The 27,080-nt window shown below is 48.7% G+C and overlaps 1 protein-coding gene and 2 long non-coding RNA genes across 10 annotated transcripts; 2 read left to right on the top strand and 1 right to left on the bottom strand.

Moving 5' to 3' along the window:
• Window positions 1-4,663: 4,663 nt before the first annotated feature.
• LOC149912183 (uncharacterized) lies at window positions 4,664-5,407 on the top strand. Its single transcript, XR_016462010.1, has 2 exons — window positions 4,664-5,217; window positions 5,358-5,407. It is a non-coding gene; the product is annotated as an uncharacterized LOC149912183 (long non-coding RNA).
• A 2,544-nt stretch (window positions 5,408-7,951) lies between these two features.
• LOC149912182 (uncharacterized) lies at window positions 7,952-12,137 on the top strand. Of its 6 annotated transcripts, none has more exons than XR_016462005.1 (7): window positions 7,952-8,114; window positions 8,233-8,300; window positions 8,419-8,711; window positions 8,837-9,533; window positions 9,650-9,935; window positions 10,055-11,154; window positions 11,273-12,137. It is a non-coding gene; the product is annotated as an uncharacterized LOC149912182 (long non-coding RNA). The 6 variants fall into 6 exon arrangements; XR_016462007.1 differs by having other exon boundaries at window positions 7,952-8,300; window positions 8,419-8,525; window positions 8,644-8,711; XR_016462006.1 differs by having other exon boundaries at window positions 7,952-8,300; window positions 8,837-9,121; window positions 9,241-9,533.
• Window positions 12,138-15,927: 3,790 nt separating this feature from the next.
• Window positions 15,928-25,966, bottom strand: LOC149912181 (rho GTPase-activating protein 32-like). Of its 3 annotated transcripts, none has more exons than XM_090132050.1 (18): window positions 25,827-25,966; window positions 24,173-24,388; window positions 23,933-24,072; window positions 22,919-23,435; window positions 22,296-22,382; window positions 21,884-21,961; window positions 21,116-21,238; window positions 20,857-20,934; window positions 20,462-20,543; window positions 19,839-19,982; window positions 19,460-19,562; window positions 19,232-19,364; window positions 18,984-19,066; window positions 18,516-18,623; window positions 18,008-18,153; window positions 17,315-17,501; window positions 16,563-16,708; window positions 15,928-16,380 (listed from the first exon to the last, which is right to left on the bottom strand). In XM_090132050.1, exons 6-18 carry the CDS (start codon window positions 21,935-21,937, stop codon window positions 15,953-15,955), a joined length of 1,815 nt encoding a protein of 604 aa, XP_089988176.1. In that variant the 5' UTR covers window positions 21,938-21,961; window positions 22,296-22,382; window positions 22,919-23,435; window positions 23,933-24,072; window positions 24,173-24,388; window positions 25,827-25,966; the 3' UTR covers window positions 15,928-15,952. The 3 variants fall into 3 exon arrangements, with proteins under 3 accessions (XP_089988176.1, XP_089988174.1, XP_089988175.1); XM_090132048.1 differs by having other exon boundaries at window positions 17,315-17,519; window positions 25,827-25,965; XM_090132049.1 differs by lacking the exon at window positions 23,933-24,072 and having other exon boundaries at window positions 17,315-17,519; window positions 25,827-25,965.
• Between the last annotated feature and the right edge of the window lie 1,114 nt (window positions 25,967-27,080).

Here is a 27,080-nt window from a genome sequence, read left to right as displayed (position 1 = left end):
AGCATTTGCACAATGCTCTCAGACACAGGGCTTGACCCATAGGAGGTCCGGTGTGGAACCAGGAGGTGGAATACATGATCCTCGAGGTCCCTTCCAAATACAGATATTCCATGATCCTCTAATACTTATATTCCCAAGTCCTGTACACAGTGCTCAGATGCTTAACTGAGAGGTTCCATGAAACAGTGAGGTATCTATGTCCCTTTACCACCCAGTTATTCAATTTGCCACATGGATCTTTTATCCAGTCACATTAAAAAACCCCTCAAAGTATTTCCTTCAGTCTTCCATTCTGATAGAGCTTTCTGGAGCAAATAAAGAGTTGCAACTCAGAATGTCCACACCTCCCTTCCTGCACCCTGCATACTTTTTTCATTGCACTGTGATTACGTACCACTCTATTGTCACCCTCATTCTGTCATTATCTAGGCAGTTTACTGCCATTAAATTTTCCAGCAATAGATGCCCACAAGTACAGCCAGCCTGGACTTATTTCCAATACTTATCTTTGTCCTGATGTCCTTGTAGGAGCTGGGACATTTCTCCATCTCAGCAGCAGAGGGCAGGAGGGGTCCAAGGTGAGGGCACGCTCTCCTCTATTTTTCTGGCACTCAAAGACAAAGGGAACAAGAAAACCAGCAGTGTTTCCCTGCCCATGGCAAACACCAGCCTTTCCATCCTTACAGTCCTTCCTGCCATCAGCACAGACATTTTGCTTTCTTGTGCCACTTCATCCCTTTAGCATCTGGCATTCTAACAAAAAAGTACTTACAAAGAATTTTAATATTTTCATATTAAATGTCAGAATTAGAACCATTATGTTTACCAAATATTTAAAACGTTCAACCCAGTGAGAAGTGAATTGATGTTGCATTTAGCATTCAGATAAGAACTTGTATACGAAGTAAAAAGTGCTGCTTTCATAAACTATAGTCTCATTGTCAAGCCTTGCGCTGTCTCAGCAGATTATTACAGAATGTTCATTCAAGCAGGAATTAAGAGATGCGTCTGAATTGATAAGAACAACGAATAATTAAGAAAGCTTGACTGCAGTCTGCTTGAGGATTCCAGTCTGAAGTGTGTTCCACCTGGTGACAACTGGGAATGTCTTTCTCTCACCATTAGAACCATTGCACCTCTGACTAAACACATAGCTAATCACCACTGAAAACCTAGGTGCAATTTCTGCAGTGCACAGACCAACTACGTGTTGATTAACATTCAGAGAGATTGTGCAGGTGTCCTTTTAGGAACTGGCCTACAGTATGCTAAGAGGGATGGATGTGGGGACATTAGGATAACGTGCCCTCTGCCTGTTAAGACAGCCCCAGCAGAGCAGGTCAGCAGGCTGAAGAGCTGCGTGGGTCACCAGGGCTCAGAGACTTCACTCGGCCATCGGAAAGTTGAGGGACTTCAGCCCAAGCTGCCCTTTTCCATGCAGGCAAGGAGGCCAAGAGAAGGTGGATCGGCACGGTTCTGGTGCAGACAGGGGCTGCAGTGTGAGCAGGCCTACACAGACAAGGCTGTGCCCACACAGAGTGACAGCAGCTTTCGCTGTGAGCAGATTCCCAGGGGGCCTGAGCCATGGCAGTTCTTGATGGCAGCATGTTCCAATCAGCCCTGGAAGTCTTCTCTGGACGTCTGTCGCATTCTGGAATCCACACTGAGGACGCAGTCGCTGTGTCAGAGCAGCTGGCAGAGTCACGGGGAACCGTGACGTAGTTGGCCCAGGGAGCAACAACAAGGCCTGCACTGCTCAGCCAGCCCAGGCCAAAGGGGAGCACGAGAGAGAGCAGAGGAGAGAGGGGGGGAAAGAGGGCCAGGAAGGAAAGGCCTGTGCCTGAATGGACGTGTAGCAGCAGCTGCTGACAGCAAACTCGGTGATGGCAGGGGCACAGCAGAGCAGTGCAATGCTGGCAGCTTCCTGTGTCTTTCACACAGGCACTGCAGACATGGCCAGCACTGGGAGATCAGCAGAACTGCTGCACACCTCTGCCAGCCCAGGCCAGAGGAGTGCAGAACAGTGAGCTGCTGCTGAGGGGAGAGAGGATGGCCTGAGAGCTGACCTGAGAGGCAGGGCTGGCTGTGTTACAGCAGCCTCTGTGTCCTCCTCCTGTGTCTGTGAGGGCCAGAGGGCCAGAAGAGAACATGCCCAGACAACGAAGCCCTGCTGTCCTCTGCTGCTCAGCTGGAGAGATGTTCCGCCTTCCTGAAGGACGCTGATCCAAAGGGAAGGAATCAAAGGAAGTCCAGGCTGGCTGTCCTTGTGGGCATCAGCTGCTGGCAGCTGCCTCTGTGCTGCCATGGGCAGGGCACAGCACACACAGTGTTTGCAGTTCCCTGTGTGACACTGGCCCTGGTGACCTGACAGCCATAGGGAGACAATAGAAAGCGCTGCCTCCCTCTGCCAGATGAGGCAAAGGTGAGAATCCCAGAATCACAGCATGGCCCGGGTTGGAAAGGAGCTCAAGGTTCATGAATCTCCAACCCTTGGCTCTCCAAGGGTGCACAGGGGGCTTTGTTCTCCCTGTGGTGCAGCTTCAGTGCCAACTCACAGCTGAGCTGGTTGGCACACTGTGACAGCCTGCCGCTCTGAAGCTCTTGGGGCAGTGCTCAGTTCTTTCTGAAGTACTCTGGAAAATGCTGCTTCTCCTTCACCAAGTCTGTTTCCAGACAGACGTCTTTTTCTCCTTTGAGCACATAAACAGTATCTTGGTAACTCCCTGGCACAGTGCTCAGAAGTGATACTTCTGGAAGCACGTCAGAGAAAAGTGGCCTTGTCCCAGTGGACTTTCAGAGCAGATGAGAACAAGTCTTGGTTGACGGCTTTCTTCTGCTTCTGGAACTGCACAGGCAGGTTGTGTGTTGTCATACTTTATGCCAGAGTGCCAAACTGAAGCAGTTTCTGCAACTTCTTTTTTTCATACTTGTCACTCTTTGCTGAGACCTTAACTTAGTCATTTTTAATGCGCTCTCATCTAAACTACTGTGTCCTCCAGTGTCAGTGTTGTATGAATCAGGACTGTGGGATTTCATCAGTGAAAGGATTCTGCTCTAATGACTGTCATTCTAAAGCTGATATTGTTTCTACCGCATCAGGCTTGCAGGAAGCATCTTTGATCAACAGAGAAATCAGAAAAATTGCTTTTCCTATTGCAGTTTCCTTTTAACTAGTGATGAAAGCTGTCAGTTTATTTTTGGCACCAGAAATCCTGGGATGCAACCAGGTTAGATAAGAAGTGAAACTGAGTGCACAGTAAAGGAACATAGATGAGATAGCATCACACAGCTCTGGAAAAGATGTTCCAGCTCTGTGTCTACCTACACCTTCAGGAGATGAAAAGTACTGGCTTACTGAGGTGTCCTGGGTTGCAGGCTCTGTTAATCTCCATTTTTGGAAGAGCTGCTTGCAATAAATACCTTGTAAGGTGAATGAGCTTGATAGAAGTAGGGTGTGAAAGAGATGGATTTGCTGTTTCCCTGAAGGTGCAGGAGTATTGCTGTGCCTACAGTCAGTAAACAAGGCAGAAATCACTGTGTTCCTCAGAATGAAAAGCAAAAGAATAAAAATCTTTTTGGGAGTGACAGCACGCCTGAATGAAGCATAAATCTAAACATTTAAAATAAGGGCTAGTGTCAAAGGGACTTGCAGTATTTCTCGTGAAGAAATATTTGATGCTTCTTTATGAAAGTCATCATAACAAAAGTGTACTGATGTCTTTGCTGAGGATTTCCTTGGTTCCAGCCTGAAGGTGTGCGCAGGCATGAGCAGGCAGTGCTGAGCTGCAGGTGAGTGCCTGTGTCCCACAGCAGGAAACCCGTGGATGTCTTCAGGGGTTTGAAATGGGCAGAGCTGTAAAACCTGCAGGCTTTCACTGAAATTGTCCTCTGCTTTATTTTGTAATCTTAGTTTCACCAATGCTTTCCAATATTATTTTCGTATGAGTGCAGATACATGGGATAGGATTTAAAGTTTTTATGGTGCTGCTGTATAATTTTCTGTGGTCATCATAAGCCAATAAAAAAAATAAATGGTGATTAGGCAATCTATTAACAACCTGTGGCACGTGTCAAAACAATGAAATTTCTTGCAGGAAGACAATATTGCTATACAATAATGTGGCTATCCAAAACTGTTAATTATACTTGATGAGCTGGAGATAATCCTGAAATGCAGGACTTTGATCTTAGCCAAGAAAAATAAACCGTATTATCATTCTTAAATTGGCAGCTGCTATCAAAAGCCTGTGTCTTATTTCCCTTTTAGTAACACTGGCTAAATCAGAGAAAGTGATAAAAGAATTTCATGATTGCAGCTTAGGGATTCTTTCCCACTTGAACAGAAGTAATCTATGTCCAAAAATGTCTGTAAATACTTTTTCTATCTTATTTTGCCAGATGTATTGATATTTGAGATGAATGGCAAAAACATTTTGCGTACATAGATAAGCAATGCAAATTTCCTGGATTGTTTTAGAGAAAAAAGCTCTGGTTATCAGATCGTTTCCATGCAGAAATAAGATTTACAGAAAAATTCTCATTATTATTATTCATGCATGAATAAGTTCAAAAAAGAGATGTGGGGGATGTTGTTTCAATTCCAGGTGATAGTAGGAAGGACTGTAAGGATGGAAAGGCTGGTGTTTGCCATCGGGCAGGGAAACACATCTGGTTTTCATTTTCTCTTTCTCTATGAGTGCCAGATAAACAGGGGAGAGTGTGCCCTAACCTTGGACACCTCCTGCCCTCTTCTGCTGAGATGGAGAAATGTTCCAGCTTGTAGAAGGACATCAGGACAAAGATATGTAATGAAAATAAGTCCAGGCTGGCTGTCCTTGTGGGCATCAGCTGCTGACATCTGCATTGGTGCTGCTGCAATGAGCATGGCATAGCAGGTAAAAGATTGCTTTTCCTTGACTGACACTGGTTCTGTTGACTTGAAAGCTAGAGGGATGCAATAGAAAGAGCTGCAAACTCTGCCAGACGTGGCAAAGGTGAGTGGGATGTTGTTTCAATTAGTGCTTTTGTCAGGAAGGACTGTACGGATGGAAAGGCTGGTGTTTGCCATGGGCAGGGAAACACATCTGGTTTTCATTTTCTCTTTCTCTTTGAGTGCCAGATAAACAGGGGAGCGTGTGCCGTCACCGTGGAACTCTCCTGCCCTCTTCTGCTGAGATGGAGAAATGTTCCAGCTTCTAGAAGGACATCAGGACAAAGGTATGTAATAAAAATAAGTCCAGGCTGGCTGTCCTTGTGGGCATCAGCTGCTGGCATCTGCATTGCTGCTGCCATGAGCATGGCAAAGCAGGTGAAAGATTGCTTTTCCTTGACTGACACTGGTTCTGTTGACTTGAAAGCTTGAGGGATGCAATAGAAAGAGCTGCAACCTCTGCCAGACATGGCAAAGGTGAGTGGGATGTTGTTTCAATTAGTGCTGATGTCAGGAAGGACTGTAAGGATGGAATGTCTGGTGTTTGCCATGGCCTGGGAAACACATCTGGATTTCATCTTCTCTTTCTCTTTGAGTGCCAGAAAAAGAGGAGAGTGTGCCCTAATCTTGGACCCCTCCTGCCCTCTTCTACTGAGATGGAGAAATGTTCCAGCTTCTAGAAGGACATCAGGTCAAAGGTATGTAATGAAAATAATTCCAGGCTGGCTGTCCTTGTGGGCATCAGCTGCTGACATCTGCATTGGTGCTGCTGCAATGAGCATGGCATAGCAGGTAAAAGATTGCTTTTCCTTGACTGACACTGGTTCTGTTGACTTGAAAGCTAGAGGGATGCAATAGAAAGAGCTGCAACCTCTGCCAGACATGGCAAAGGTGAGTGGGATGTTGTTTCAATTAGTGCTGATGACAGGAAGGACTGTAAGGATGGAAAGTCTGGTGTTTGCCATGGGCAATGGAAACACATCTGGATTTCATCTTCTCTTTGTCTTTGAGTGCCAGATAAACAGGGGAGAGTGTGCCCTAACCTTGGACACCTCCTGCCCTCTTCTGCTGAGATGGAGAAAAGTTCCAGCTTGTAGAAGGACATCAGGACATGGATATGTAATGAAAATAAGTCCAGGCTGGCTGTCCTTGTGGGCATCAGCTGCTGGCATCTGCATTGCTGCTGCCATGAGCATGGCAAAGCAGGTAAAAGATTGCTTTTCCTTGACTGACAATGGTTCTGTTGACTTGAAAGCTTGAGGGATGCAATAGAAAGAGCTGCAACCTCTGCCAGACATGGCAAAGGTGAGTGGGATGTTGTTTCAATTAGTGCTGATGTCAGGAAGGACTGTAAGGATGGAATGTCTGGTGTTTGCCATGGGCAGGGAAACACATCTGGATTTCATCTTCTCTTTCTCTTTGAGTGCCAGAAAAAGAGGAGAGTGTGCCCTAATCTTGGACCCCTCCTGCCCTCTTCTGCTGAGATGGAGAAATGTTCCAGCTTCTAGAAGGACATCAGGTCAAAGGTATGTAATGAAAATAATTCCAGGCTGGCTGTCCTTGTGGGCATCAGCTGCTGACATCTGCATTGGTGCTGCTGCAATGAGCATGGCATAGCAGGTAAAAGATTGCTTTTCCTTGAGTGACACAGGAGCTCTTGACTTGAAAGCTAGAGGGATGCAATAGAAAGAGCTGCAACCTCTGCCAGACATGGCAAAGGTGAGTGGGATGTTGTTTCAATTAGTGCTGATGACAGGAAGGACTGTAAGGATGGAAAGTCTGGTGTTTGCCATGGGCAATGGAAACACATCTGGATTTCATCTTCTCTTTGTCTTTGAGTGCCAGATAAACAGGGGAGAGTGTGCCCTAACCTTGGACACCTCCTGCCCTCTTCTGCTGAGATGGAGAAAAGTTCCAGCTTGTAGAAGGACATCAGGACATGGATATGTAATGAAAATAAGTCCAGGCTGGCTGTCCTTGTGGGCATCAGCTGCTGGCATCTGCATTGCTGCTGCCATGAGCATGGCAAAGCAGGTAAAAGATTGCTTTTCCTTGACTGACACAGGTTCTGTTGACTTGACAGCTAGAGGGATGCAATAGAAAGAGCTGCAACCTCTGCCAGACATGGCAAAGGTGAGTGGGATGTTGTTTCAATTAGTGCTGATGACAGGAAGGACTGTAAGGATGGAAAGTCTGGTGTTTGCCATGGGCAATGGAAACACATCTGGATTTCATCTTCTCTTTGTCCTTGAGTGCCAGATAAACAGGGGAGAGTGTGCCGTAACCTTGGACACCTCCTGCCCTCTTCTGCTGAGATGGAGAAAAGTTCCAGCTTGTAGAAGGACATCAGGACATGGATATGTAATGAAAATAAGTCCAGGCTGGCTGTCCTTGTGGGCATCAGCTGCTGGCATCTGCATTGCTGCTGCCATGAGCATGGCAAAGCAGGTAAAAGATTGCTTTTCCCTGAATGACACAGGAGCTCTTGACTTGACAGCTAGAGGGATGCAATAGAAAGAGCTGCAACCTCTGCCAGACATGGCAAGGGTGAGTGGGATGTTGTTTCAATTAGTGCTGATGTCGGGAAGAATGGTAAGGATGGAAAGGCTGGTGTTTGCCATCGGGCAGGGAAACACATCTGTTTTTCATCTTCTCTTTGTCTTTGTGTGCCAGAAAAAGAGGAGAGTGTGCCCTCACCTTGGAACTCTCCTGCCCTCTTCTGCTGAGATGGAGAAATGTTCCAGCTTCTAGAAGGACCTCAGGACAAGGTATGTAATGAAAATAAGTCCAGGCTGGCTGTCCTTGTGGGCATCAGCTGCTGGCATCTGCATTGCTGCTTCCATGAGCATGGCACGGCAGGTAAAAGATTGCTTTTCCTTGTGTGACACAGGAGCTCTTGACTTGAAAGCTAGAGGGATGCAATAGCAAGAGCTGCAACCTCTGCCAGACATGGCAAAGGTGAGTGCGATTTTGTTTCAATTATTGCTGAAGTCAGGAAGACTGTAAGGATGGAAAGGCTGGTGTTTGCCATGGGCAGGGAAACACATCTGGTTTTCATTTTCTCTTTCTCTTTGAGTGCCAGATAAACAGGGGAGAGTGTGTCCTCACCTTGGAACTCTCCTGCCCTCTGCTGCTGAGATGGTGAAATGTTCCAGCTTCTAGAAGGACATCGGGACAAAGATATGTAATGGAAATAAGTCCAGGCTGGCTGTCCTTGTGGGCATCAGCTGCTGGCATCTGCATTGCTGCTGCCATGAGCATTGCAATGCAGGTGAAAGATTGCTTTTCCTTGTGTGACACAGGAGGTCTTGACTTGACAGCTAGAGGAATGTAATAGAAAGAGCTGCAACCTCTGCCAGACATGGCAAGGGTGAGTGGGATGTTGTTTCAGTTGTGCTGATGTCAGGAAGGACTGTAAGGATGGAATGTCTGGTGTTTGCCATGGGCTGGGAAACACATCTGGTTTTCATTTTCTCTTTTTCTTTCAGTGCTGGATAAATAGAGAAGAGTATGCCCTAACCTTGGAACTCTCCTGCCCTCTGCTGCTCAGAGGGAGAAATTTCCAGCTGCTACAAGGACATCAGGACAAAGATATGTAATGAAAATAAGTCCAGGCTAGCTGTCCTTGTGGGCATCAGCTGCTGGCATCTGCATTGCTGCTGCCATGAGCATGGCACAGCAGGTAAAAGATTGCTTTTCCTTCTGTGACACAGGAGCTCTTGAGTTGACAGCTAGAGGGAGGCAATAGGAAGATCTGCAACCTCAGGCAGACATGGCAAAGGTGAGTGGATGGTTGTTTCAATTAGTGCTGATGACAGGAAGGACTGTAAGGATGGAAAGGCTGGTGTTTGCCATGGGCAGGGAAACACATCTGGTTTTCATCTTCTCTTTCTCTTTGTGTGCCAGAAAAAGAGGAGAGTGTGCCTGCAACTTGGAGCCCTCCTGCTCTCTTCTGCTGAGATGGAGAAATGTTCCAGCTTGTATAAGGACATCAGGACAAAGATATGTAATGGAAATAAGTCCAGGCTGGCTGTACTTGTGGGCATCAGCTGCTGCCATCTGCATTGCTGCTGCCATGAGCATGGCACAGCAGGTAAAAATTGCTTTTCCTTGTGTGGTAGAGGAGGTCTTGACTTGACAGCTAGAGGGATGCAATAGAAAGAGTTGCAACCTCTGCCAGACATGGCAAAGGTGAGTGGGATTTATTTTCAGTTAGTGCAGATGACAGGAAGGACTGTAAGGATGGAAAGTCTGGTGTTTGCCATGGGCAGGGAAACACATCTGGTTTTCATTTTCTCTTTCTCTTTCAGTGCTGGAGAAATAGAGGAGAGTTTGCCCTAACCTTGGAACTCTCCTGCCCTCTGCTGCTCAGAGGGAGAAATTTCCAGCTTCTAGAAGGACATCAGGACAAAGATATGTAATGAAAATAAGTCCAGGCTGGCTGTCCTTGTGGGAATCAGCTGCTGGCATCTGCATTGCTGCTGCCATGAGCATTGCAATGCAGGTAAAAGATTGCTTTTCCTTGACTGACACAGGAGCTCTTGACTTGACAGCTAGAGGAATGTAATAGAAAGAGCTGCAACCTCTGCCAGACATGGCAAGGGTGAGTGGGATGTTGTTTCAGTTGTGCTGATGTCAGGAAGGACTGTAAGGATGGAATGTCTGGTGTTTGCCATGGGCAGAGTAACATCTGGTTTTCATCTTCTCTTTGTGTGCCAGAAAAAGAGGAGAGTGTGCCTGCAACTTGGACCCCTCCTGTCCTCTTCTGCTGAGATGGTGAAATGTTCTAGCTTTTAGAAGGACATCAGGACAAAGATATGTAATGAAAATAAGTCCAGGCTGGCTGTACTTGTGGGCATCAGCTGCTGCCATCTGCATTGCTGCTGCCATGAGCATGGCACAGCAGGTAAAAGATTGCTTTTCCTTGTGTGACACAGGAGCTCTTGACATGAAAGCTAGAGGGATGCAATAGAAAGAGCTGCAACCTCTGCCACACATGGCAAAGGTGAGTGGGATGTTGTTTCAATTAGTGCTGATGTCAGGAAGGACTATAAGGATGGAAAGGCTGGTGTTTGCCATGGGCGGAAAAACACATCTTGTTTTCATTTTCTCTTGGTATTCCAGAAAAAGAGGAGAGTGTGACCTCACCTTGGACCCCTCCTGCCCTCTTCTGCTGAGATGGAGAAATGTTCCAGCTTCTTGAAGGACTTCAAGACAAAGATATGTAATGAAAAAAAGTCCAGGCTGGCTGTCCTTGTGGGCATCAGCTGCTGGCATCTGCATTGCTGCTGCCATGAGCATGTCACAGCAGGTAAAATATTGCTTTTCCTTGAGTGACACAGGAGCTCTTGACTTGACAGCTAGAGGGATGCAATAGAACGGACTGCAACCTCTGACAGACATGGCAAAGGTGAGAGGGATGTTGTTTCAATTAGTGCTGATGTCAGGAGGACTGTAAGGATGGAAAGTCTGGTGTTTGCCATGGGCTGGGAAACACATCTGTCTTTCATCTTCTCTTTATCTTTGAGTGCCAGATAAACAGGGGAGAGTGTGCCCTCACCTTGGAACCCTCCTGCCCTCTTCTGCTCAGAGGGAGAATGGCCAAGCTTCTAGAAGGACATCAGGACAAAGATATGTAATTAAAATAAGTCCAGGCTGGCTGTCCTTGTGGGCATCAGCTGCTGGCATCTGCATTGCTGCTGCCATGAGCATGGCACAGGAGGTAAAAGATTGCTTTTCCTTGTGTGACACAGGAGCTCTTGACTTGAAAGCTAGAGGGATGCAATAGAAAGAGCTGCAACCTCTGCCAGACATGGCAAAGGTGAGTGGGATGTTGATTCCATTGCTGCTGAAGTAAGGAAGTACTGTAAGGATGGAAAGGCTGGTGTTTGCCATGGGCTGGGAAACACATCTTGTTTTCGTTTTCTCTTTGTGTGCCAGAAAAAGAGCAGAGTGTGCCCTCACCTTGGACCCATCCTGCCCTCTTCTGCTGAGATGGAGAAATGTTCCAGCTTGTAGAAGGACATCAGGACAAAGATATGTAATGAAAATAAGTCCAGGCTGGCTGTCCTTGTGGGCATCAGCTGCTGGCATGTGCACTGCTGCTGCCATGAGCATGGCACAGCAGGTAAATTTTGCTTTTCTTGTGTGACACAAAAGCTCTTGACTTGAAAGCTAGAGGGATGCAATAGAAAGAGCTGCCACCTCTGCCAGACATGGCAAAGGTGAGTGGGATGTTGTTTCAGTTTCTGCTGATGTCAGGAAGGACTGTAAGGATGGAAAGGCTGGTGTTTGCCATGGGCAGGGAAACACATCTATTTTCATGTTCTCTTAATCTTTCAGTGCTAGATAGATAGAGGAGAGTGTGCCCTCACCTTGGACCCATCCTGCCCTCTTCTGCTGAGATGGGGAAATGTTCCAGCTTGTAGAAGGACATCAGGACAAAGATATGTACTGAAAATAAGTCCAGGCTGGCTGTCCTTGTGGGCATCAGCTGCTGGCATCTGCATTGCTGCTGCCATGAGCATGGCACAGCAGGTAAGGGATTGCTTTTCCTTGTGTGACAGCTGTTAAGCCATTCTGATTCACCCTTTTCATTCACAGCATAGTGTTTTTTCCCACACTGCTGTTTCTATCCAGCAATGTGCATATGTGCAGTTGTACTGAGGTTGGTGGCCCTGCCTGTGGCAGGCAGTTGGAGATTCCTGATCCTTGAGGTCCCTTCCAACCCGGGCCATTCTGTGTGTGTGTGTGTGACTGGCTAAACACCAATTGTTGCTAGCTCAGCAGGTATACTGCTAATTATTGAACGTCTGACAGCTGCTTATCAACACTTGGCCACTATTTCTGGACACCTGCTCATCCCTGAAGAGAGAGAAGTTTGGAAGCAGGACAGAGGGGAGTCTCTTGATGCCTGCCTGTTGCATCCCAACCTGCCCACAGAGTGAGTCACTTCGGCCTTGTGTGGAGGCCCTGGCTTCTTTGGAGTCTGTTTTTCTTTTGCTGAGCTTCTCCTATCCAAACAGAATGGCCTTACAACATGCTTTCTGGTCCTGAATACTATATCCATGCAATTTGTAACTATTACAGTTCTGTAAGTGAGAACTGATCACATGATTGAACAACTGTATTTCTAAAATATGTTATGAAATAACTTCTTTTTACTAATACTAATAAAGTCTTTCTACTTTTTCAAACTGTTTCTAAGGGCAAATTACAAAACACATCGTGCTGTACTGCTTCAGAGCAATCCCACATTTGATAGCCAGTGCAGAAACAACATTCCATCCTACAGCATTAGCTAGTTCAGAGGTACCAGACGTGTATCTGGATGTGGCTGTTGTGCATAACTGGGTCTGAGGGATCAGAAATAACAGCTCCACTCTTGGAGACCACAGAACTAAAATGGAAAGATAAAATAGTTGCAGGGCAATTGTTCTGTGTGCCTGAAGCAGGGACCGATTTATGGGGGAGAGATTTAACAGTTAAATGAGGATTACAGCTGCAAGTCTGTGAAACAGATATCAGGTGTCAATGAATGTGTGAACAGGTGGTGATGAGAAGAAATGAATCCAAAGCTGTGGGCAGGGGAAGGAAATCAGGGTGGACTCACAATTTTCCCTTACAAAGAACTGCCCAAGGAGGGAGTGGAGCTGTGAAACAGCAACAATATCCCATAGCCTTAGAAGGGAGAGTGGGTCTAAAAGCTGTAACACTGACACTGGTTAAGGATGGTCTTCTGGAACCTTGTCTGTGGCCTTATAACACCCCAATCCTGTCGGCACGGAAGGCAGACGGCACGTATCGGCTGGTGCAAGATGTAAGGAAATGACTGAACCCGTTCTCAAAAGACAGCCTGTGATTCCTAACCCCTATACCCTAATGAGTCAGATCCCACACGGACAGCAGTGGTTTGGTGTGAGAGACCTCACAGATGCTTTCCGGACAGCCTTTGGACTCAGAGAGAAATGGCTGCGTTTGTATGAGGACACATTGTAATCCTATCGTGATTCGTGATGATACTGTAGATACTGGAACTCGTGCTAATCCTTGTCTTTGCAACATGTGAATCAAGTGACTGGTGCTGCTGTCACCTGCAGATGCTTCAGAGCTCTTCAGCATGGACTTCCTTACTTCCATCAGCAGCTGCTCCTGCACTGACCTTCATTCACACTGGGATACCATCTGCTTCCAGCAGGAGCTGACCTGCGAGACAGAGAAAGGAAACGTGGGATGAGCACCAATGCAGAAGCACAAGGCTGTGTCACCACCACGTCTTGCAGCCTTGGGAAGTCAGCTGCAACTGCAGCCTTGGTCAGAATTCTTTTGCTTTGGGGAACGGATGGACTCGGAATGGAAGGACACGAGAAAAATGACATCTGTTTGAGCTCAGCAGACTTGAGAGGTGGGCCTGGGTGAACCTCATGAGGTTCAGCACAGCCAAGTGCAAGGTTTGGCATTTGGGCCGGAGGAATCCCAGGCATTCTTTTGTCATCGTGGTGGTTTCCAATAGACCCCAACAATGAGACATCAGGTCGCCGTGTGGGCTCCTGGGTGACACTGCCATTTCCCAGCCATTGCAGCCTACGGGCAAATAAAGTAAAATACTTCAGAAAGATCTCACACTGATTGCATATTTTACTGTTCTTTTACACAAAACAGAAGGGGAAGACAGCAGATGCATGCAGCTGCATCAACACCCAGGCTGCTAAAGGAATGGAAAGACAGAAACATCAAATATCAATACGTAATTCTAATGCAAGGAGGGAAGCTTTTTTCAATGTTACTTTTTATCATTGAAAATAAGCAGTTGGCACTCTTAAAGGAAAATCCTAGGCCCCAGGTTCTGGCAGTGTGGCAATCTGGACTCAGCTGTGAATGATCCAAACAGTCTGTTCCAGATTTTAACATCCCTTCTATGCATTCACAAGTTTTCTCTCTTGACTTCCCCTTACAGCCGTTAGATGCCAGCAAAACATCCCACAAACACTCCTTAACTCTGTGCACACAGGCACCCATCCAACCAGAGCCATCAGTCATTCCCAGCCATGCGCTCTTCCTCCAATCATGGTCAGCATCACACGGCCGTCACGCAGCTCACTTGACTCAGTTTTTCTCTTCTTTCTGGAGGTGTCCTTGCTTCTCAGCCTTACCTTCTCGTGATGTTTATCTCGCTCTGCAGCTCCTGCTCTGAATAGGCTTTCTTGGATTCCCGCATGACAGGCACAAAATGCAGCCACAGCCCCTGCCACCAAGGTCAGCTCTTCAGCACACATTACCTGAGGAGCACTTGGCAACTCCTGCAACCTGAGCAGTGCCAGGAAGACTGTTTCACTTCTGCTTCTCCTGCCTCAGAAATTCATTTTCCTACCTAGAAAATGGAAAAAGAAAAGAAAGAAAAAAAATCCTGACATAAAGGAGACACAATTGATACTACGGAATTCTGGAAGGCAAGGGATTTGCCCTCTATGATGAGAAGTTGACTGCAAAGAACTAAGAAGAGCCATGAGCAGGTTGTGAACTTGTGGGTAAAATTAGGAAGTGCAGCAGTGCAGGGCTTCTGGAGGTGAGGGTCTGCTACAGCCGCCTGGAAAGAGAGCCTGTTGGTGGGAGCTGCTTACTGCAGCCAGCAGAAGCATCGCACTCACTGACTCTCATCCTGATGGGGGATTCCAGTCAGTCTGGGAAATCAGCATGGCTGGCTGCAAGCAATCTGACAGACTCCTGGAGTGCAGTGAGAATCACTCTGTGGTGCAGGCATTGGGCACAGCAAGCAGAAGGGAAGCATTGCTGGACATGGTGCACACCAGGGGTTACGACAGGAGGCGGTCAGGGCTGCAGTGACCATGCCCTCCTTGAGTTGGTGATCTCAAGGAATGCGGGCCTGGCAGGAAGCAAAGGCAGGAGCCTGAACTTCAGGAGAGCCAGCTGCAGGCTGTTCCAGGAATTCTTGGACGAGATCCTCTGGACAACTGTTTGTAGGGGCAAAGGGATGGAAAAGAGATGGTCACTTTCTCAGAAAAAAACTTGCTCAGAGCTGAAGAGCTCTCCATCCCTGCCACATGAAATCAAGCAGAGGAGGCAGGAGACCTGTTTGCTTTTTGTTGGGAGGGTGGGAAGGAGCTTTGGGTTAGGGGCACATCCTGTGCCAGAGCATCCCGATGGCACGCGTGGGATCAGCATGTCTGTCAGAGAAGCGGGTGAGGTTGCAGGAGAGGAAGGGGAGGAGGTGCCAGCACGGCTCTGCACGATGCTCTGCCACACTGGGCAGCTTGATCATGGCTCAGCAGTGGGATCCGACGAGGAGAAGGGGAGAAGGAAATCAAGGATGGGAGGGAGCCACCAAACAGTCAGTGAGTGTCTGTGAATTCTTGCAGACCCAGAGATTCCCAGGTTGTTTCTGCTTTTGTAGCATTTGTGTGGTGCAGGGTGAGCAAAAGGTTCTGCTGCTTGATTCTTCTGCAGGAGCCGCCTAAAAGGGAAATGGCCACTGAGCTGCAGACCAAGCAGTACTGCCTGACGTTGGCCAGGGGGAGCTTCTCCTGCCGCAGTGTGCTGATGACAGGTCTGGAGATGATCTGCAGGGCCAGTTCGTAGATGGGAGCCAGGAAAGGACATGATGGGAGGAGGGAGGTGTTAAGCAACATCCAAGGCATGAAAATGCATCAGAAAGCCCTGAAAAGCATCACAAAGCCACAGCCAGGAAGCTTGGGAGTATCATGAGCAGCATCCAGGATGCGAGAGATTATTTGCTACCATGCCAAATGGTAGCAGAGCTCCCCCTGCAGACATCCCAAAGCCAGACAAAACAGGAACAAACCCGGAGCTGTGCTGCACGCACCCCACAGCCACAGCATTGCAAGCTGGGGTGCCTTGCTGTGTGCTGCATTCATCCCAGTCCGTGTGAATGAAGACTCTGGAGGCAGTCAAGGCGTTGGTTGAGCACGAGTGTGCTTTTATTATTATATAAAGGACAGGAGGGTGTGAGAGGTCCACGGTGAAGATGGGACTCATCCTGTCTTGTCATGGAGAGAGTGGCTCAGAGCTCTCAGTGCTGCTATCCGGTGCCTGGGACTGGAGGCCTGATTGAAAGTCCCCTTGCAAGAGGCTCTGCTCCTCTTCACTGATGCTGACCTGCTCCTGCATGGAGGTGCTGCTGTCGGGGCACTCACACTGTGCTTCAGATGGGCTGCACTGCAGAGACTCTTGGTTAAAATCCACACTTGTGACTGTGGTGTCTGGGAGGCTCAGGTCAGCAACTTCAGCAGAGCCAGGTGTAATGAGAGCATGGACTTCGATGAGCTCCTTCTCTCCATTAATGTTGTTAGATGGAAGGCTGCTATTGGAACTGCAGCAATTTGTGCTTCCTAAGAGCTCTCCACTGATGGAAGCACAGAGAGCATCCTCGCTACTTGCCCTGGATCTTATGGCTTGGCAAGGGCTCGATTCACCTAGAAAGGATACACAGGGATTAGTGTCAAACTTTCACAAGCTGAATTACGCCAGTGGTTCTTGATCAGGGATGAAGATTTAGGCACGGGATTGGACGCTAGAAAGAGATACAAGTGCACTGCAAGCTTGAATTTGATGTTCCTGAAAAGCAGGGATTTGGAAGCTGCATTTGCACCCTTACCTGCCAGGACTACCACTGCTGTTTCTGAGGGCTGCCTGGCATTGCGCTGCAGTTGGCGTTTGCTCCCAGAAAATGGCTTCCTGAGGCTGAAGCAGCAACACCAACTGCTAGCTGGTGATTCCTCACTCTTGCTGGGTGGATTTTGTCTGGAGAGAGAAAACAGCCAATGCTGTGAGTCGTGCGTGGTGCAGGGTGAGGGAAGAGCAGCACTGAGCTCTTGGCAGCAGTTGCTTGTTCCTGGGACTGCCTGGTTTCTGCAGAAACACAACTTAGAAACTCGCTGTTTCCAGCAGTTGAGGATGGCTCCGTTCTACAGCTCAGCCCTGAAGTCTTGCTGGCTAAATTCCCCTCAACTCTGTCAAGCAAGATGCAGAGCATGTGAGCAAAGGCTCCACAGCTGTACAGCACAGCATCTGAGGGATGGCTTTGATGGAGCTGGCAGGCGTAACTGCTTTCTGAGGAACCGTGCAGCCATAAAGGAAGTTCAGAAGCATCTCTGACTCTTACATTAGCACCTCATCGGCCTCATCTCACTGCCATGTTTAATTTCCTGTGCCAGCAAGTCTGACCAACTGCTCTGCTTAGAGGAGAACTGGATTTGGTTTCAGGCACGTGGCCCTGAAATCTAGAAAACCCCACCTTAGCCTAACTTACTTTCAGCAACTTCTGGCACTAGAAATACTGGGAAAAAAAAAACACTAACACCCACCCAGACAATGATGCTAGCTGCTGGAAAAGAAAGTCCTCTTTACCTGTCAGATGGAAAGTCAACGACGGTGTGGAATTTGCCCTGCCCAGCTGCAGGGCTTTCTTCCACTACAATGTCATGGCTGCTCTCTGTCACAGGGGGAGAGCTGCTGTGGCCTCGCCTCTGTGCCTGTGCCTCCTCCAGGCTGAGCAGCTTTGTGGCAGCAGAAGAGACCCCCACAGACTTGGGCCCTGGGAGAGAATTGTGCCCTGTCAGGGAAAACCACAGGTAAGAGTGAGGATCAGAAAGCAGCAGCACAGCCACCACAGTTCTGGGGGAGGTGCTGTATTTTTCTCAGGCTTGCTTATCTGAGCCACTGGAAGAACAGAAGCCCAAAATAACCATGTGGGCAGAAGTCTGTTTATGGCAAAGGACACGGTTATAACTAAGAGCAGCTTACTGTATCAAAACAGGCAAGGAAAAACCCAAGGAAATGGGGGCAGGGAACTGAGAAAGCTTCGCTGCCACGCTTGCATCAAGCTTTTCCTACATGCAAACCATAATAATGATGGTTTCCTCCTTGTGAAGTTTGGGCTTGGACATTCTCAGCATCCAGCAACAGGATGCCAGATTCTAATGGAAGCCCAGAGGTCTGCTGTCCCCTTGATGGTAAAAGAGAATCTCAAAGGTCCCGGAGAAGGCCTGCATTTGGTCAAGGTGTCAGGTCAAGATAAAGTTAATGGAGGAAGACACTCACCTGCTGCATCTGCAATGTCTGCTCCGGATTTGGAGCCGAAGAGGACGTCTGTGTGGTTGATGATGAATTCCACCACATCCGACTGCGTCTGCAGCTCCATGCAGGCAGCTCTTCCGCTGGCGCAGGCAGACTCGTTCTGCTGTGATCTGTAGAAAAGGCAGATTTTAGAAGTCATTTCTCCAAGACCGTTTCCCCGAGTCTGAATTGTTGCAGCCAAAAGCTGTCAGCTGAGGCTCTGGAGACTTCCGCAGTGGGCAATCAGTGATGCCACTGCAGAAATTCCCCTGGATGATCAAGGACACGTCAGTCCCATCTCAACAAGACTGCAGAAATTGTCACATAGACATTGTGCCCGTGGGATTGGAGAACAGCCCAGGCTCCAGCTCTTCTGTCAGCCACAGATTTTACAGGAGAAGAGCACATTTGATGGCGAAAAAGGGAGGACTGTTTTTTTTTTTTACTGGAGAACAGATGTCAGTGTTGTGTTGAATCAGAACCAGAAGTTTACCTTAAGAGGTTTGGAGCCCACACAATGGCTAGGTTCTTGGCATGCATGTTTGTTATCGTGGAGCTCCCAGCCAGACACGCCAAGTGTCTCATCAGGAACTCCAGTGTCCTGGAAAACAAGAGAGGCAAACGTTCAGCACCAACGAGCATGCCGTGCTGCAATTCAGAAAGCAAACCTCCATTCATGCTACTTCTTGTGATTGCTACTGTCACCGAAGATGAAGTAGATCCAACTTGACTGAGTGCCACGCTGCAGCACCAAGCCCCAGCACAGCACAGCCGCAGCCATCAGCTGCACCAAGCGTGCCCCCGTGCCCAGGAACTGACCCCATAAAGTAAGCCCATGGAGCCTTCAACCCTTCAGCATACACAGGCATCGTGTTGCCGGCGTGAGACAGAGCCTGGAACCGCATCGTTGCCCTCTGCAATGCAGCAGGGCTGAGCTCAGCAGGCTGAGGGCAGCACTGACCTGTAGTGAGGAGCGGGCAGCTGCTGGATGACGTCCTGCATTCTGAGCAGCCGCTCCTCCTCTGTAGCGGCACCAACAGCATCCTGGAGTAGTGCAGAAAGGGAGCGAGACACCAATCAGTCTAGTACAGCACTGCGAGTAAACCTCGTGGGGCTGACAGCAAAAGGGCCTCCGAGCTGGGGCACTGCTGCAGCCATCTGCCAAGAGGCCCAGGAAGAGGGAAATGAAAGACGTGGCCTTGTGCTTACCGAGAACTTGCCGTACAGCTGGTGGGTGAGCAGAGGGTTCGGGAGCTCCCTGAAGTACATCTTGCAGAGGGAGCTCACGCTGTGAATGTCCCGGACGGTGAGCTCAGGAATCTGCTCCGACTCAAATTCCTGCCTGGAGAGAGGGACGCAAACCCGGTTGAGCGAGAGGAAGGCAAGCCCAAAGCCACACCAGATGCACTCAGGCTGTGTCAGTCGCAGCACTCTTACCGCAGTCTCTGGATGTTGGACGCGACGCCGGACAGGCGGTATATCCCCTGCACCACGCCGTGCTGCTCAATGAACTCAGCGCAGCTCTGGAGGACCTGGGGGACTGAAGAACACGTGCCAGCCGTCAGTGGAGCTCCTGATTCAATCGTGCTGCAGGCTGTGCTTCACATCCCATCCACTAAGCCCAGCCAGGCTTGGCTGAAGCAAATACAGATGTGCTTGTCTCTTAGGAGCATCCGCCTCACTTTATCCTTCAGCCATCAACTCCCATTACACGTGTCTCCACGGCTATCAGCCTGCCCCCTGCTAGATATGAGCTCCCTTTCATCTTCTTTAGATGCCCAGCAGAGGAAGATCTCAGGAATGGGCAGCTCCTTACCATCACGACCGGAGTGGAGAAGATGCTCTCCCAGGTCACCGCCAAACACCCTTTCCTTCTCCACCTCCCGCTCGGTCGGTTTCTTTGGGCGGGCCTTCACCAAGGAACGAAGGAAGGTGAGGATCTTGCTGTGTTTCTTGGGCACTGCACAACAAAAGGAAGAAACCAGGTCATTTCAGGTCTGGCTCCGTTGGACGAGGCCGAGCACAGCACATTCTACAGAGCACGTCAGAACGGGAAGAACATTACCAACCAGTACATACAAAAAGGGATTTTCCCCATCTCTGGAGGAGCCCAAGGCCAGGTTGGATGGGGCCCTGGGCAGCCTGGTCTAATCTGACATTAAATGTGGGGGCTGGCAGCACAGCCTGATGCAAGGAAGTGGAAGCTTGAGGATCCTTAAGGACCCTACCATCCCAAGCCATTCTATGAAGATTCTATAGTTTCCCCAAGTCCAATCATAAACACAGGAGGATTGGGCCAAATCTCTGCCCCATGGTGTGCATGAAGAATCATCAACCCAGAGGACAATGTGGGATGGATAAAGGAGGTACTAAACATGGAACGCACCCCCAAAAAGACTTCATTTTGCTTCCACACACCATCAAATGTAACATCCCTACCTGGCTTTGGCACTGAGTTGATGAGTGCCTCAGGAAGGTTCTTATTAATCAGTTCCACACACTCCCCTGGGAAAAATCCAACCTGTAACAAGAAGAGAAGCCAACTATTGCATGCAGCACTTCTCAGGTCTGAACTGTTAAACCAAAAGCCACATAACATTTCCCTCGGAACGTGCTTGCCTGACGTTCCATAAGACTATCCAGCAGAAAATGGCCATAGTTCAAAGCATAAAGGTAACAATTTTTCAACATTTGCAGCCAACGGCAAGGTCCCCTGACACCGACACAGGGAAACTGTTTACGTCCATTAGGCATCCTGTGCATGCAGAGCAGCTCTAAGCTAAGATTCCTGCCTTTACTGCAGTTGCACTCTCCAGTCTGAAGCTTGTGCCTACCTGGAAGCCGAGCTTGCCTCTCCACCAGGGGGTCAGCTCCTTTGGTGGCATGTCGATGACACACACGATGTCTCCCACCTGCAAGAGATTGCAACGTCAATCCCAGCTTCAGCACGGCTGGGAGGAAAGCACAGCTCAAATGTCTGCATTCTTCTGCACTGCCAAACATCGCCGAGCATTAAAGCACTTGTACCAGTGCAGCTCTGAAGACATTTGCCATTGTAAAATTGAGCAACAAGGAACGCCTTGAACTGCTTACCTCAATGGAGAGTTCATCCGCTGCCTGGGCAACGTATCTCTTAATAGCATGGGCAGCAGCAATAGCTGGAACATTCACAGGTGCCACCTCATGGTCTAGCAGGGGCTTCCCCTTGTTCTCAGCCTGAAACAGAGAGCACAGGCCACGGTGAGGAGCTGGGAACCAACAAGGAGGATTTCAAGGTGAGGAGCACATCTGCAGAGAAAGCTGCAGGAAATGCACTCGGTCCTTATCATGGGCACTTCAGAAGGAACTGCAAGTCTAATAACGGCTGTTTCTCTCCCTGGTGTGCAGCAGGCACACGCCAGCAAAGATGCATCTCTCCCCATCCAGACTAATCAGCAATGGCACTGACGCAGACAGGTGGCCTTGTGTATTTTGCCACATCCTTTCCTGCGCTCTTTGTGCAGGAAGGCTGACTGTTTAAGATGCTAGGAGACCGTGAAGAGGGAAACCAAAGCTACGGCTGCAGTTACAAGGTGCAAACAGTGCCATTGCAAGCACCAAGCAGCTCTCTTGAGCAGTCCAACCAACAGCGAGGCCAAACAGAGCAGAGAATGATTGTTGTTTCTGCAGCCATTTCAAGGGAAAAGTCAGTAGAGGACAAACACAACAGCCGAGATGGCTCTGGTACTTTTATAAACTTGCCACGCTTGCACTACTGTCTTGCCACAGAGGAGCTCTCTTGGAAAGCAGGAGAGCACATCTGCGGCTCACTCTGCTGGCTGCAGTCAGGGAACAAAGACCAATCAGAGCTTCATACTCTACCTCTGTCCATGCCAGGTCAGGCCCACAGCTGATCTCGCTGCACGCCACAGCCATCAGCGTAGGTGTGACAAGCTGGAACTGAAAAGAAACACACTTTTATGTTCTCTGTTCACATCTCTGCTGTGCTCCCTACAGCTGTCGGGCACACTCACACAGCCCAAGCACGCCTGCTGGTGATGCTGTGCAGCTCTGCACAAGCTGGGGCTGGGACTCTTTGCCTAAGGGATTGGTTTCCTGTAGACCAGCTGGTCACAGCACCACAGACAGCATCCTTCTGAGGGCTGAGCTGCAGAGCACGTGGAGAAAACCCACACGTGACCAGCGTCCCATCAAAGCTGGATGAGGCTGTGTTACTAAACACGGGGCGTCACGGGCTGCTAAAGCATGTGGGGGGACAAACCATGGCAGGTACCTGGCAAGAGATCAGAACGAGGGAGACAAATCTCACGAATCCGCAGCCGTTCCTTGTCACTTTGCTCTGATCTTCCACGAGCAAAAGCTGCACCAGGGTAGCCAGCAGAGGGTGGAGAGAGGAGAGAGAAAGAGCAGGTCAGTTTGCTTCCACGGTTTAGCAAAGACTACGAGGGAAAATCCAAAATCTGCCCTCCCTCAACTTAAAAACTTAAGTTTTCAACTTAAAACCATTTCCCCTTGTCCTGCTGTTATCTACCCTTTCAAAGAGTTGATTCCCCTCCTCTTTTTAGGCTCCCTTTAGGTACTGAAGGCTGCCATGAGGTCACCCCACTGCCTTCTTTTCTCCAGGCTGAACAAGCCCAGCTCCCTCAGCCTGTCTTTGCAGGGGAGGTGCTCCTGTCCCCTGATCATCTCTGTGGCCCTCTCCAACAGCTCCCTGTCTTTCTGGACACTGTACTGCAGCTGGGGCCTCACAAGAGCAGAGCAGGGGGGGACGATCACCTCCCTGTCCCTCATGGCCACCCCTCTGCTGATGGAGATAATGTGAGCCTATGAGCTCCGCCAGCCAGCAGTTCTCAGCACTCACTGTCCCCCCGTCTCTCCCACACTGTCTCAGCTTACCTACAAGGTGCTGCACAGGACGGTGTGAAGACAAAGGGACGCAGTCGGTGCACAAGTGCAACAAGCGAGCTGCTCAGTCAGAGCTCCAGCGCTCCAATGAAGGGACGCAGCACGCACTGCTCCTCCCCTCATTCTAGCCCTTATGACATCACTGAGGGCCACCAGGCTGCTCCACCACGACGGACAGGGTGGGGAGGCAAGACCAGTCACAAGGGCAGAAGATTCCAACAGCCCAGCCCAACGTTCTGGAATCAGGGGCTGCTTGGAATTCTACCCCAGCCAAATCCTGGAGAAGCTGGCACGGGGTCGTCATGACCAAAGCGCAGGACCTGGCGCTTGCTCTTGTTGAGCCTCGCACAACTGGCCTCAGTGCATCCCTCTGGAGGGCCTTCCTGCCCTCAGCCAGATGGACGCTTCCTCCCAGCAGCGTACCTTGCAGTGCTGGGCCCATGTCAAATCCACACTAGAGTGGGTTTTGTTACATTCAAGGGCATGTTGCAGCACCCATCTATTTCACCTGGAAGGAAATAAAGCAGGAGATGGGAGAAACATAGAACTGATGCCAGACTGCTTTATCACCTTCTTACACCAACTTCCCTTGCCTCATCCCCTACCCCAACTCCTGGATGATGCCCACAGGCTGATAGTTGGATCTCAAGTCCATAGGACTCCTTTCACAGGGCTCCATCAAAAAGGCTGTCACACTTGTTCCGTACACTCACACTGACCCAGCAGTGGTATCACAGTCACTTAACACACACACAACAACCAAACCCCGAGCATGCACATCCCTTCCTGCGTGACTGCAGCCCACAGCTCCCCTTCACACCTCCGTGGATCTCTGGTGTTTTACACTGATGCAGCCTCGCTGCAGCTCCGTGGCTGTCACACAAGGCCTGCAGGACCTCTTTCTCTGCAAACCCCGTCTGCAGGCATTGGTTCACGAGGTTCACCTCCTGCCCTCCTGAGCAAAAACAAGCACTAAGAACAAGAGCAAAGCACGCTGGACTCGACCTGGCTGGATCCCCAACCCTCAGTCCTGTCAGACGGACCCTGGTGTGGAGACTCATCCCCAAAGCCTGGCTGGACATCAGCACAGGCATCCTTCTTCAAACGCCCCATCCAAGCAGCAAGGGATCAAAGCGTTGGCACAGCTGAAACAGAAATGCTGTGTGAGTTTCCTGTTAGCACTGAGCAGGAACAAATCTACCGCTGAGCAGCAGGATGTGAGACAAGCAGCAGAAGACACCCAACCTGCAGAACCAGCTCGTTTGGGGTCGGTCCAGATGTTTGTCTGCTCCCTTCCCTGGCCCAGGCCAAGCTTGTGAGATGCTCCTCCTTTGTGCAGGGGGAAATGGTGCAGATGCCATGTGGTGGCTATGCACAGCATGCCTTTCACTTGCTTTTCCTCTCTCCATCTGCCATTAGCAAACAGCATCTCCAGCCTCCAGAGATCACTGAGTCCAACCCCTGCACAACAGTGAAAAAAAAGATATGATAAGGGGTACTTAAAGCACAGCATCTGTAATCAGATCAGACTCCTGCACTGTGAAGACTTCCATGAGTATTCCTGCAGAGTGCATCACTTAGTCTCTCTTTAGCCTTGTGTTCATGGTTTTCCTGTAAGAGCTTGTCTAAACACTGCCTATAATCGTGGTTATGCTAGAAGCATTTGGATTTATTGATCCTCAGTGTGATTTCAGTAACAAATCCAGATGCTTTTTTGTTAAGGGCAGCTTTCAATTTCTCAACTGAAATTTCAATATTGCATTAGTTGTTGACAACCACGGGGCTGCAGTACAGAGAATTACAGGAAGATGAATTTCTCCATCTCCATTCTCCTAGACATTTATGATTACAGTGATGTAGTTATATACAAAGTTGCAAGATACCAAAGCTAGAATAACCTCTTGGTGCAGCAGGATGTCTGGAGCCCAAGTGCAGAGTCTCAGTGTTGCAAAGCCTTGAAGAGGTGCACCGTATGTGCTGGGGCTGATGACACAGACCCTGGAGCAAGGCCAGTGTGATGTTAGAAACTTGACCAGCAGCTGATCTGTTGTCAGCCATTTCTGGACACAAACGGGATCTGGTCGACTTAGGACATGACCTTTGGGCTGGAGAGCAACTCCCCGAGGAATCACACAGCCACTGCAGACCGTTGGCAAGAACCCCATACCAAAACAGCTCATCTGCAATCAGTTTTTAATCTGTGCAGCAGTGATTGGAACAGGCGCACGCTCTCTGCAATTGCAGGAATGTTCACAAGTGGAATGTGCATCACCTGTGTGCTCCAGCTCTTCTGTGTGCATGCTAGGAGAAGTGATCCCCCTGCACCCAGGGCTGCAATAAAGTCCTGTGGGCTTTCTAACCTGCCCACCAGCAGCCCAGGCTGCCCAGAGCCACATCCAGCCTGGCCTTGGATGCCTGCAGGGATGGGGCATCCACAGCCTCCCTGGGCAACCTGTTCCAGTGCCTCACCACCCTCTGGCTGAAAAACTTCCTCCTCACATCCAACCTAAACCTCAACACCCCTCGTCTCAGTTTAAAGCCATTCCCCACGTGTCCCATCACTGTCCACCCTCCAAAACAAAACACCTCGGCTGTTCAACACTGAAAGAGCAAAATAACCCACAGCTCTTACTTCCACTGTATGCATTTAATTCCAAACTTAAGGTCACAGGTTAATTACTCATGTGATCCTTCCTGACAGAAGAACTACTCGTAGTGATGTGTAGGAGTAAGGAACTGTTTGAAAAGGTCATGGACATATTAGAACTTGCAGCATTTATCTTAATAGATGCCTACATTGCAAAGCATTTTGTAAAACACACGTTACAAGTACTGTGCATTGGATTACATATATCGAACTCTAAGTAACAATACAGGTTGCTTTTAAATCTACACTTACATGTTTTCTTCTAACTCCTTGATAACATTCCTTACTACCTTCAGTTTTATAGCCAAAGCAGTGTTTGAGCTGGTAATGTACTCTTGAACAGCACTGCTGCCTTTAGCATTTGTATGTTTAGATCTGAAAAGAGAACTTGGTCATTATTTCACGATGAGAGAATCCTATATGACAAAACAGAATTACAAAAATCTGACAATACTGTAAAATGCCAGCGTAAGAATGTGGCTTTGATTTTTTTTTTTCTTTTTTTTTTTTAAATGGTGAGTGTACCATTAATTCAAGACAAGAATTTTGTTTGTAAGTCGATCTCTATAACTGTTCTTGGCATCATTCTGTAGGATGAACTAGATACATGGAATTTGGCACTGGCTCCCCAGGGCAGTGGTTTGGCACTGAGCTGACAAAGGCCAAAGAGCATTTGCACAATGCTCTCAGACACAGGGCTTGACCCATAGGAGGTCCGGTGTGGAACCAGGAGGTGGAATACATGATCCTCGAGGTCCCTTCCAAATAAAGATATTCCATGATCCTCAAATACTTATATTCCCAAGTCCTGTACACAGTGCTCAGATGCTTAATTGAAAGGTTCCATGAAACAGTGAGGTATCTATGTCCCTTTACCACCCAGTTATTCAATTTGCCACGTGGATCTTTTATCCAGTCACATTAAAAAACCCCTCAAAGTATTTCCTTCAGTCTTCCATTCTGATAGAGCTTTCTGGAGCAAATAAAGAGTTGCAACTCAGAATGTCCACACCTCCCTTCCTGCACCCTGCATACTTTTTTCATTGCACTGTGATTACGTACCACTCTATTGTCACCCTCATTCTGTCATTATCTAGGCAGTTTACTGCCATTAAATTTTCCAGCAACAGATGCCCACAAGTACAGCCAGCCTGGACTTATTTCCAATACTTACCTTTGTCCTGATGTCCTTGTAGGAGCTGGGACATTTCTCCATCTCAGCAGCAGAGGGCAGGAGGGGTCCAAGGTGAGGGCACGCTCTTTTCTATTTTTCTGGCACTCAAACACAAAGGGGACAAGAAAACCAGATGTGTTTCCCTGCCCATGGCAAACACCAGCCTTTCCATCCTTACAGTCCTTCCTGCCATCAGCAGAGATATTTTGCTTTCTTGTGCCACTTCATCCCTTTAGCATCTGGCATTCTAACAAAAAAGTACTTTCAAGGAATTTTAATATTTTCATATTAAATGTCAGAATTAGAACCATTATGTTTACCAAATATTTAAA

Source organism: Phasianus colchicus, chromosome Z, assembly GCF_987193195.1.
Source record: "Phasianus colchicus chromosome Z, bPhaCol1.hap1.1, whole genome shotgun sequence".
NCBI classification, from domain to species: domain Eukaryota; kingdom Metazoa; phylum Chordata; class Aves; order Galliformes; family Phasianidae; genus Phasianus; species Phasianus colchicus.
Note: the sequence above shows the minus strand (reverse complement) of the source record. Positions and strands in the feature narration are given on the sequence as shown.

Bases quoted from the DNA above. Each gene is read 5' to 3' on its own strand.
- LOC149912181 (XM_090132048.1), bottom strand. From the start codon at position 21,937: ATGGCTGTGGCGTGCAGCGAGATCAGCTGTGGGCCTGACCTGGCATGG. The intron at 20,935-21,115 runs GTAAGCAGTTCA...AATCTCTTGCAG, and splicing joins CGGATGAACTCTCCATTGAG to GTGGGAGACATCGTGTGTGT. The intron at 19,067-19,231 runs GTAAGCACAAGG...GCACTACTCCAG, and splicing joins AGCTGTACGGCAAGTTCTCG to GATGCTGTTGGTGCCGCTAC.